This window comes from Pterocles gutturalis, unplaced genomic scaffold (genome assembly GCF_000699245.1).
Source record: "Pterocles gutturalis isolate BGI_N339 unplaced genomic scaffold, ASM69924v1 scaffold730, whole genome shotgun sequence".
NCBI lineage: Eukaryota > Metazoa > Chordata > Aves > Pterocliformes > Pteroclidae > Pterocles > Pterocles gutturalis.
Window position 1 is genome coordinate 99374 of NW_010137956.1, and position 12283 is coordinate 111656.

The 12283-nt window shown below is 38.1% G+C and overlaps 1 protein-coding gene across 1 annotated transcript in view; it reads left to right on the forward strand.

The window, feature by feature from the left end:
* KIF26B (kinesin family member 26B) overlaps window positions 1–12283 on the forward strand; it is a gene marked incomplete at its 5' end in the record, with an annotated part of 194608 nt that overhangs the window by 28615 nt on the left and 153710 nt on the right. The window contains one exon of the mRNA XM_010082769.1: window positions 369–535. Within this exon, the coding sequence (XP_010081071.1) occupies window positions 369–535 (167 nt within the window). The remainder of the gene's footprint in view (window positions 1–368; window positions 536–12283) is intronic.

The following is a 12283-nucleotide window of genomic DNA, read 5'->3' on the forward strand; positions in this document are numbered from 1 at the left end:
TTTTCCTGAAGTAAAATATAAATATCTTGCACATATCTAAGTTTTCTCTCTTGTACCCTGAGGTAAAACCGAGAAAGGATTATGGTTTACTCTTTATTTTCCATGTGGATGGAAAGCCATAGACATTATTGACCTTTCTAGTGACGGGATGAATTTACCCCATTAGTTTTAATGCAGACAAGGTTAGATCTGAGCCAAAGTACTGTAGATTAGCATGACAGAAGCAATGAACTTGTTCACAGAGCAGCAAAGACGTGATGAATGAAATGCCTCTCTTACTCTGTCTGAAACCCAGAGGCACTTCTGGATGAGGAGGGGTCAGCTAGTGAGCTTTAGCTGATGATACTTTTGTTTTTTTCTGTCTTCAGATATCTCAGCTTATGACAGAGACTAGTCGAGAGGGCCTGACTGAAGCAGCGTTGAACCGCTACAATGCAGACAAACCCTCCTTGTACAGCTTCCCCGCTTCCCAGAGCACATATGTTGCCAGTGAAGTATCCACAGGCACCTCGGTGGCAGCATCTTTTTTTGCCAGGTAAGAGATTTCTCAGATTTTCCTTCTCTGGAAACATAATTTCTTTCAAAGAAGATGATTCTGTAGTGAAGAAGTGGGGTTGACAGACTACAGCACACATGTTGAAACAGACCACTAGATGTAGATTTATCACAAACTTGCAGTGTTACCATGAAAATGTCATTTAATCCACCTGTATGCATTTGTCTGTAAGACTGGGATGATGCTTCTACCCTCTTCTGTAACATATCTCTTTAACTCTTTATTTGTGTTAAAATGTGATTGCACTTGCAGAATAATACTTGATTTAGTGATATTTTTAGAGGAATGTATCCCTGAATGAGAAGGGCCCATTTAAGTAATTTTCTGAGATAATTAATTGTAGAGCTAACTGGAGGTGGATAGTTCTGTTTGGCAGGCAACCTTCAGGCTTCTTTTTTGAAGTTTACTTCCATCTAGGGAAACTATCAGGTTTTCCACTTTCAGACTGAAAAAGTTTGATTTTGGTTTCTGTCCCTGTCATGCTCTTGAATTGACCTGAAGGTCTAAATTCAGCCTCAAAACATTTCTGTTGAATATTCAGCCAATGTTTCAAAAAATCTCAATTTCATTAAAAAAATATCTTACATCCATCGTTATTAATTTGTTGGTAAAATGGTTTGTTAAATGGGTATAACAACACTAAGTGAAGTATCAATTATCAACAGTGGAAATATTTCTCTGTGCAGACATATGCTCATGGCAGAACATGATCTTTTTAGCCCACCTGAATCCTTACGTAACCTTGTCTCTTAATGCTTTTCAATAATTAGAAGACTGACTTGGGAAGAGTTGTGGAAGTAATGAAATAACAAGAGAATAAGCTATTTTTACTGTACTTCCAATCCAATCTAGTGAGAGATCTGAATTTCAAAATGTGGAGTGAACTTTTGAGTGAATGCCTTGGGCATATTCAGATTAACTTCCCACCCTTTAGAGAACCAGCTATTAGTAGTTCCACAGGATTCTATTTTATTTTAAAGGTAAGTGGAAAACTTAAACTTACACAGCTGTTGGACTGTAAATCTGGAAAGAAGATTTTCCTCTCATTTTTCCTCACAAACATGAGGACTGCATATGTTCAATCAGTGTGACACAATAAGTGAATCATGTAAGAGGATTAAGAGGAGCATTTCAGAAGACCCAGTGAACATTGTTTGGGGCAGCTCTGCTGTTTTTTCTTTACAGATGTGGTGCTGCAATAGCAAATGTGAATGATGACAGTGGTCTTGATTTGCTGCCCTTTTCTGTTTAACTGCAGTCAGTTTAAATTAAAAGTGCTGAATGTACTCATATGATAATATCTAACCAGAGTGCAGATTTGGATTAGCACATATTTTAGCATGAATTGATTTATGGAGATGGCTAAACTCATTTGTTCTCTATTGTTTCACTGTTCTAAGCTGAGAGAATTCATTTGCTCTTAATATACTCTGCCGAAATGCAGGAAGCTAATTAAATTTACTCAAAATCCCTAGAGTAAATTACAGCATTTTAAGTAGAACTCGGTTAGTTTCTAGCTGATGGTGTGAATTCTTGGGTACGCTTGTCCCAGCAGAGATCTCATGTTTGGGCTGTTTATTTTTAAACTGTACTTAGCAAGACAGAAATGCCTTGTTTAGTTTGGGGTATTGCATAATTAGATTAATATCACTTATATAAGCGAGTTTTGTTCTGGACTTCAATTTATATCATCTGCTGACAGTTCAAGCAGCAAATCCAAGTCAGTTGTTCACTGCTTGATCTTTTAACAGGAAAATCCCAACTTGTTTTCAAAATGTGGATCTCTAATTTTTGTTTTGCATCTTATGTGTCTGTTTACATTTTTGTTAAGTTGGGGTAAGAAGTGTAAGAACCCACATGTATGCGTATTATAAAATATGAAGTAGAAAGCAGTGTGGTTGTCACACTCACTAACATTGTGCTCTGTTTACAATACGAAACAGTCATTTTTACCAGGCATATGAATTCTAAACTTTTGCTTTTTCTGATTGTAAGTGACACATGGAGTAGTGACTACCAGCTATGTCTGGATGTTTTGAACATGTCATATATGATGTTTTTTGTGATCAGTTAGAGAAATTATTACACAGCCAAGGAATTTGCTAACGTGAAGCTGAAGTTGGAAGTAGAAGAGTAGAAAATATTCTTCTGAAATTTGAATGATGTCCCACAGTATTTCACTCTGTTTCCCAACAAGCAAAGAAAGCCTCACATGAGTCTCAGATATAAAAGTCATCCATCATCAGGAAAAAAAAACCCAACAATTAAATGCTATAGTATGGAGGAAATGTCAAGGCATCCATGGGAACTTTTGCTTGTAATTGCTTGAGAAACATCAGGAGTGGAATACTGGGAGCTCATAATTTTTCTGTTCTCAGGCACTACTACTCCAACAATGATACTCACTGACTGGCCTACAGCTGGCATCAAGCCATGGAGAAGTGTCTGAAGGCCACAGTGACTCGCAATCTTTTGAAAAGCCAGGATATTTATCAATTATCTCAATACTTAACTGTCATGTTTCATGACCTATAGCTGACAGATTTCCAAGCCAGCTAAAAGGGCTGCAACTTCTGTGAATTGTTATTTGTTGGGATATCGCTGCAAGAGATCTTATGATATGTCAGAATTCCCATGGGACAGTATATGAATGTTTTAAAGGAACAAACATTGAAAACTCTCCAAGTCCTCTGCTGGTTGGCTTATAAATATTAGATGATACAGGTATGAATAATGAATTTTTAATGGTGATTCTGACACAGAAGCTGAAGTAAATCGATTGCACTTTTAATGACAAGCACCAAATTTGCTTTTCTATTCAGGGCTATCACTCATTTTTTTTTGTCTCAGATATCCTCCAATCCATGCTAATTTAGCATCATCTTGCTTCTTACTAGTACACATTGTGATGAAAATAATTTGTTTAGTGAATGTCAAATAATGGTAAGATTCTGTACACAAAAATAATAATTCACGGAGCATTTTAGGATTTGTACCTGTTAACTTTTGTCTACAGTTTAGATGTTTGTCGTAAGCAGCGCTGCATTTTTGGGCCATTGCAGTCTGAGGTGTGCTAGCCTCTTACCCTGTGTCCTCCAAGCACCATGTTGGAGTGTGCCACCTCCAGTTAAGGGAGAACCGAGGTGTGCTAGCCTCTTGCCTTGTGTCCTCCAAGCACCATGTCGGAGTGTGCCACCTCCAGTTAAGGGAGAACTATGTGCTGGTGCTGATGCTGCCAAAGAACGGAGGGAAAGACCTTCTGTTGCTTGTCTCCTTGGTGCCTCTGTGAAGCTCTATCAAGTCAAGGGGCATTGTACTGAACCTTGTTCCTATCTCTTCTGGTTTCTACATGGAGAAAATTTCTGGGACTCTGACTTCAGCTTTGGCCTGACTACTCCATAAATAAACCTGCCCTTCTGAATAAAACTTCCCTGTTGTGACGGGGCTGTAGAGTTGCACAGGATGACAGCATGGTGCAGGAAAAACAAGTCAAAACTGGACCAGAGCCTTTCAGTTGTCCTCACGATACCTGAAGGTTTTTGGGATCTTGGTACTGTTCCTTGTTTGCCCTGTCACAGTCAGCTTGCTTTCCCAGAGAGGAAAAACTTTAATGGCTTCAGGACAAAGGAGAAACATAAAAGCCTGTTTCTCTTTGGACCTCAAAAAAAGGTAAAACATTTTTGAGGAGGAGATATTTTTAAATGGTGGTCTTGAAAGTTGTTTCCGGTTGCTGGTCAGGAAATGTAACAGTGTATCTTGAACAAAAGCCTGCCTCGGTCTGAAATCAGATATAGTTCTATTTGGATTAATTGAGCCTAATGGGAATAGAGATAATCTTGAAAGCAGCCTGAAAAATCTGTTCTAGGGATCATTTTCCATGTCTTCATACAACTTAGACACTAGGCAGGGCCACACAATGCTCCTGTTGTAGATGTAGCAAGGCATAGTTTTCAAATGAAATGCAGAAATGTCCAGATTTTAAGAAAACTTACTTTGAGACAAAATAAGAATAGAAAAGCTTAGCTTCATGTCTAACCAACATGTGGCTACTGAGCATGGGATAAGCTCTAGTTACTGTTATCTCCATTCCTGGAAAAACTGCTGGTGACCCTTTCCGCCCTCATTCCCATCCCTGTGTGGCTTGGCAGCTGGGGGAAGAGGAGGTGAGGCAGTGCCTTACTGCAGAGGGATATTGTCAATGTTGTGTACAAAATGCTGCTGAATCCTCCACAGATTTCCCTTCTGCTCCTGCGAATCCTTTCTGAATCTTTTTAAAAATTCTGGTACACATTGCATGAACTACAAAGCTTATAGGAGGACACTATTTGTGGAACTCTCTTGTTAAAGCCGCTGTGCTGTTTTGATGACAGCACTCCAGAGACCCCAGAGCCTTGAATCTCATGCCTCACTGTTTTTTCACGTGCACATGATAGACTATCAGCTTATCACACAACTTCTGATGATGTCAGAGAGTGAAAGCTGCTTGTCCCATGCTCTGTGCCTTTCTGAATAAAGTTCCACTGAAGTTTTGAACATTTTTAAATAGTCTGAACTGCAGATGACAGTGTTTCTTCACACTGAAGACTGGTGGACTCAGGTGTTCTTACAAGCCATGCATGATTCCCTGGTTTGGCACTGCTTGAGAAGTCTTAGGTGTAAAAGAGTGCTGACCTCACCATCCCTAAGAGAAAATTATTTTCTGAGAATTAGGTGAAAACATATTTTGGTTTCTTCCTGTCTAAACTATGCAGAACCTAACAGGTTTTTCTTTCATTAGCTGAACAAACTAAATTTAACGGCTAAATTGTGGTCAGTCTCAGACATTTTGAAGAACTTCATATTAAAATCTCTGATCAGAATTTCTACTCTTTTCCCTCATCATATACTGCATAAGAAATATGTTAAAAACAAGAATGTTAGGATTAAAGATTTGTAGATTGTCTTTCAGTAGAAATGCTGGCAGCAAGTTTTAAAACATCTGTAAATCATTTTCACAAATATTTCTACCTTCAAAGCCTGTCTTGGGGCTGACTAGTAGGGGAAATTTCAATCACAATGATCTCAGTCAACCTGAAAGACTGAAAGAAATATTTAAAATTGGCACCTAGGTTTGAGTGTAGAACTTCAGGGGCTGATTTCTCATACTTGCTCAACATTCATCAGAAATGTAGGAGATCTGTGTTCACAGTCACTGCTTTTCTGTGTTTTCCATTGATGTGAGAGCTCTGACAGGCTGTTTCTACTTCTTGTTATTGGTGTTATTTCATGGGTATAAAGTAAATGCCTATCTAAAGGGAATCAACTCTTCTGAGGTCAGAGAAGGCTAGCAATTGGGGCATAAAGAATACTGTTTTTCTGTGGTTCAATGTAAACAAAATAAAAATGTCCTGTCAGGAAAGTCTGTGTGAGCTTTGTGCAAGAATAGCCAATGCCTAGTAGTGGAGGGAGGCAATGATCTGGTACTCAGAAAAGTGCTTAGGACTGAAGTGCCACAACTAGATGAGCGAAAGCAAAGGGATTTGAATGGTCTCTAATTTTGCGTGGTAGTTCTGTCTTAGGTCCCAAACAATTTCCTGTAGCAGTTCTTTTTCCAAAGCTGACACGTTCCCTGTGGCACTTTTGTTTGAATCTCTTCATGTTTTCTGATTACAAAAAAGTTTGCCAACAAGATTCCAGACTAGGTCCATTTCTAACAGGAAGTGTGTAGGGTACCTGCTCAAAACCATGGTGTCTGAATCTTTGGATACTTGCATACTGCCATTATTTAAACAAAAACTTAGGAAAATGTATGCACTTTTAGACCTGTTTGGAAATCTAGTTGTGATACATTTAATTTGGCATCAGGCTGTAAAGAGAAATAATTTTAACCCTCATGCCAATTAGATCCAATATATGTTGTCTGAAGATTAACAGCTTTAATTTACAGCTTAAGATACAGATAATGGACCTTGATTTTTGAACAGTATTTTGAGAGTAGTCCATGGAGCTACAGAAAGAAATAAGCAAAAAATTACCCTTGGAATATTATAGAATACTGTACTTGCAGGAGTGTGTCAACTGCTTAGCCTCAAAGCATGTAACCAATAGAAAGGATGTAAATCCTCCTCATGTTCCTGGTATCAGAGTGATCCACTTCAGATATACAAGAGTATTTACGTTAAGGTAATAAATACAGTTTTCTGGACTAAGCAAGTTTTAAAAATAGTTGTTTGGAAAAACCTAAAGTAAAAGGTTACTATTCAGGAACAATTTCTTGACCATTGAACAGAGAAATTAAAATTCCAGTCCACGTAAGGTGTGTTACTTTGATGTTATGTCTGTATTGAAATATGCTACACCTGCTTCTGTGCACTGCTCAATGCCAGTGTTTTCTGATCTGCACTTGCCCCACACGTGGTATGATTTGTATTGATGGTGATGGCAATCACTGAAGAATGTGGTTATTGAAATGGTCATCAAGATTTGGAGTTTCTTGTGTAACTAGCTCTTCACAGTCTTGAGAAATCTTGATAGTTTTCTCAGTAAAGTTCCCCTTTCTTCTCTTTTTCTTTGGAAAGTTTTGAGCTGTCATGTTGTTTCTCTGTGATGCAATCCCCAATTCCAGCTTATGAATTCTCTGTTTCTGTAAAGCTAAGGACACATACCATGAAAGTTTTTCTGCTTAAGAGATTATTTTAAAATGGATGCCTTGTCTCCTAAGTACTCTTAATTATATTAATTGTTTAAAGTCTATATTGCCCAAAACCCCGAATTTTAAAGTTTTTCTGATTCCTGTAAACTTTGTTTCTGTAAATGTGAGTGCTTTGCATAATTTTTACTTTTTTATGCACACAAATCCGTGAACTTGTGTCTAAAACTAATTTGCTTTGTTTAATTTTTATATATGATCAGTTATGTTCAATTCTTAAATTTAACATTTCATTTGGGAATACAATATGTTTGTATGTGCTTCTCCCTCTTTTTTTCTGCCTGCTTGTTTTCTCAAGTAGAACTCCATGAAAATTTATGGTAACCAGGGACTCCATTAGCTAGTAAGCAAACACTGTCCATCTCTCTCAGATCCTAGAGTCGGTAACTGATTCTATTGCAATGAAAAGGGCCAATAATGCAAATACCTACTTGATCTCCTTCATACAATGCACATGCTTTGTAGAAGCTCTAAGGGTTACGTAGCCTCCGTCGAGGCAGCAGGAGGTAACACACAGACTTCCTGTCTTCTGTAGTTAGCAATGGCCTTTTTCTGTTGTTTCTGAGATGTTACCTTAGCTTAAAGTTTGCTTTTTGTGTTTGTACCTCACTGATTGCTGCTATTTCAGATAAGAAGCTTTAGGCCTGTAAATGACTCTGCTGGCCCCATTCTTGCTGCAACTCAAGACTTGGATGTTGTGTACTGAGAAATGCTTTGCATTACTGGGAACAGTATTGGATGCTGATCTGTGGCACTGAGGCACTAAATATTTTAGTGGTTTGCTAAGGAAGGAGGCAAGTTTTTGTGGATTTGTATTCCTAATTCTCATAGGTGGTTTTGAGTATTCAGTACAAAAGTACCTAGATGCGTGGAAGCTGAACGCACGCTGCTCTGCATACACTATGCTAAACCAGAGGTAACTTGTTTTCTATTTTTCACCACATCTTGTGATTTCCTGCAAATTTCAGTAGATCACAAAGGGGGAGGCTAACTAAGGGTAGGTTTGGCCTTCTAATTTCTCAGAGGGTTTTTTTGGGGTGCCAGAGTACTTGCTACACGAACACCTGTTTGCCACTGATTCAGGAAAACTTAAAAGGAACTGAAGCTATTTCCTTCCCTCAGCCATGCCTTCTCCTGCACCTGACATGTACATTGAGAAAAATTGCTAGCAGCAGATGCAGTAATCCTTCAGCACCTGTTACCAAAGACTCCTGGTGTTTCATCTCGCCTTTTACTCTTAGGGCAGTGGAAATAAAAATGGATAGCATTAATCTTCTGACTTCTACTATAGTTGTGACTGCCAACTGTAATATAGGCAACCTCATGTTGATTTACTGTTTTGCATGTTTCTTGTTTCCCTTAAACCTTGACATAAGAGTTTTGATTTATAGTGTCTCTATCTCAGCTTGGGGTGAGAGAAAGATGAATTGATGTAGTTGCACTGTCTATAGCAGAAAATTATATGCACCACCAGTTTGTTTTTTTCCTCTGTTTTTAACACCATCAAACTAAACCTTCACTCAAAGAGACTGTAAATCCATAGTAACAAAACTTTTTCCTAAACACCTGGAAGTTCAGAGTGGCAAACTTTTTACTCTGATTACTGGTTTCCTCTTACAAGAAGTATTGTTGCAGTACTGCCCCAGCATCCTTGAAATTCCAGCTGTGATTTACCCTGTCTGTAGAGTTCTCCACTGCCTGCTTGAGGAGTCAATGTTTTTTTAACCTTGAGAGCAATCTGTTAAACCACTGAATGGCTTTTCCTTACAGGTGCCAATGAATACAGACCATTTGAGTTTTCCTTGCTCATAGAATAAAAACTCCAACAAGAAGATGGGTTGAAATATTGAAGTATTTGTTTATTGAAAAAGAGTTTAACATTAGGTAGACAACTAACACTTGTGCTTGTATATATGCATCCCTATGATGTGGTTATAAAAATATGATAAGCCCACAGTACACCTGTATACATAACTAGGTGGACTGTAGCAAAGAGATGTTTAGAACCTCACCTCTTTGGTCAGCTGTAGATTGAAAGCTATGCCCACCTCGCAGCTGCTGTCCATTGGCGTATTTCAGTCAAAATATTGCTTTGGTCTCTTCTGAGTAACTCAAGTTCTGGATTACATGCATGCACTGCATGCAGGGTGGGTTCCAGAGCTTTCTGCCATGCATCTTGATTTGGCACTACTAGTTGCCTTACAGGAGACAAACGTGTTACAGGAGAAAACAAAAAATGAATGTATGCATTTAGGTAATAAATAATTACAAGAACATTGCAGCTATCAGAGACAATTTTTTCTGTGAATCCATTCCTTGAGATTTCATGACTTTGGGGTGCAGCTTTAGAGGTTTTCTTAAGGTTGGAGAATTCTAGAGGCTTTTCACTCAAGTGTATTTTCTGTTGTTTAATAAAGAATTGTTGATGATTTCTTCAGTCAAAGTGTTGACAGGGTCTGCCTCTTCTGTTCAGCTATTTTCAGGAGATCAGTAGAGACCCAATTTCTTTAAGATCTCTCTTCTTCTGGTTAAAATAGGTCAATGGATTAAAATGTCTTTTTAGGGTATGGTCAGAGAGATTCACTTAGGCTGTATACTAGTCATCCTCATTTCTTTGAATAACCATGCTAAAAACTACTCCTGGTAACTACTGAGGAAACTTTTGGTTTTGTTATCCCGACAGTCATGAGAGAAAGGAACCAAGCTAATAACTCTGTTGCGAGAATCACAGCAATAATCTCTTTGGCTCTAAGAAAGAATGCTGAATAAGTGAAAACTCTGTCAATCTAGCGAAAGACAGAAAAGACAATATTAGCAGCAATTATTTCCATTTCTTTTCTCAATATGTCTTTGTATGCAGATACAGGCAGAAATCAGACAGCCTTTCATTAGAAAGGAGAAAGTACATAGGGAGAAATTGGACAGCATTTTGTCTCTTGTTCAAGCCATTGGTAAGCAAACTAAGTTACTAACCTGTCCAGGAAGGAGCATATCAACACTCTACGAAAGTTCAAAGTTGCCTATTTCTGCTGTTGTTTCTTATTACTGAAAGAGAAAGAAATTAATGTGAATCTAAGCTTTCTCATTGCAATAGCTATTCCTTTTCCAGCTCTCCTCTTCCACCATGTTTGTCCCTTCCAACAGCAACACCAACCTTTTATTAAGACAGAACGACTTTAATTCGACTATGTGATCTTCTGGAAATATCTGACTAGTTGTGCAAGGTGAAAGATGTCAATGTTATGTCCAACTATGTATTTCTAGAATGTGCAAGACAGCACTGTTCAGAGATTCCTAAAGGTCCCATGGCCTTTAGTTCAGGTCAGTTAATTAGCCTTGGACTTACTGTTTAAACCTTGCTTATGCTGATTTATTTTGGGTTTCTCCATGGGACACTACACAGTAGAGTGTATGCTCCAAAGCTGGCATTTCTCTAGACTTCAACTGTTACGTGTCATGAGTGAGAGACAAATCGTCATGAGATTAAAGAAAAATAAAATTTCTTCAGTCTTTCAGTTGTAAAAGTCTTCAGGTTTTATACACTCAGATTGCTGGTGTTTCTTTTTCACTTCTCTCTGCATGTATGAAGATCAGAAGTGGACTTGTATAATGAAAGCTGAGAAAACTAATCCTATGATTCCACAAATTGAAGAGAAACATTGTGTTACAGAACTCAAGAAATATTGTTGAGAACTGATAGGAATGAGGCATGCATATATCTTCTGAATCAAGCTATGCATGGGAAAGGGACTGGAAGGAAGGAAAAATAAAACTCTGAAAAGGAAACAGAAGTATTTCGTTAAGTCATGGAATTCTTGGGGCACCTGTGAGCTAATATGCCACTATTTAAGGAGGGTTTAGTGGAACAATCCAGGTCTCCAGGAACAAAACCAAACATGATGTTGATCCAGGACAAACTATGTATCCTATGATAGGATTAAAAAAAAAATAATTACAATGTTGCCAGTGCATTTATTATTATGGAAAACAGGTGTTGGTTATGCTGGCTTGAAATGTTTTTCCCGAGGTCATATGTTTAGTTAATAAAGTACAACTGATACAATACAATCTATGTGGATTTCACTGAGCTCTTTGGGTTAACACTGAATTCTTGATTAATACGTTAGAGTAACGTGAAACAAATTGGGAATGCATTAAATAGTCTAAACTAGCTGAAATTATGTATTATGTTAAATGACGCTGCTCCTGTTGGGATTCTGTAGAGATATAGAATGCCATAAGGCACTAACGGGAAAAATATTCTTAAAACTTTCAGGTGGTGTTGGGAAGGCTGTTAGTAACAGATTGCTTAGTCATCTGGGCCAACAATAGGTGTTACATTGGTGTCAAATGTAATATCATAAATCCAATAGTAAAGAATGTAGAACGTGTTTACAGAACAGGGGCCTATGTGCTGAGAAGCAGTTACTGGAAAGGATCTGTATGTCTTGGTTAATTAGTTGCATATGAGCACAGAGGGGGACACTGGCCAGGAGGGCTCACGCAACTCTTGAATATCTGTAAGAATAAGAACATATGAGGAGAGACTGGGAAGTAACTTTAATTCCACATTAGGAATAGATACATCTACTGCTAGAATACTCTGGTACTGATGTCCACAGTCAAGAAAGATGCTGAAAAAATGGAGAAACGTCAGAGGAGAGACAGTAAGACAAGTAAAAGCATGTAAAAATATGCTTTCTAACAGTTTGACTTTAGCTTATGAAGCAGATTTAGAGAGAGATGTGTTGACATTGTGCAGGGAACGTCCGCAGGGAACAGAAATGTGATACTGGAGGACTCTTCAGTCTAGCAGACAAAAGCACGTCAAGATGTAATGGCAGGAAGTCAAATCTAGACAAACGCAGATTTGTAATGAAATGTGCATGTTTAGGAAAGGGCAATGACCTGCTGAAATGAAAAAAAAGTAGCAGAGAGTTCTTTTTTAGTGTATGTTTTTTAAATTAAAATTGATATTTGAACAAAAAAGGCTGTAGTTAGCCACCGTTTCGGGAGCTTTAAGAGATTTAGTGTAGGGA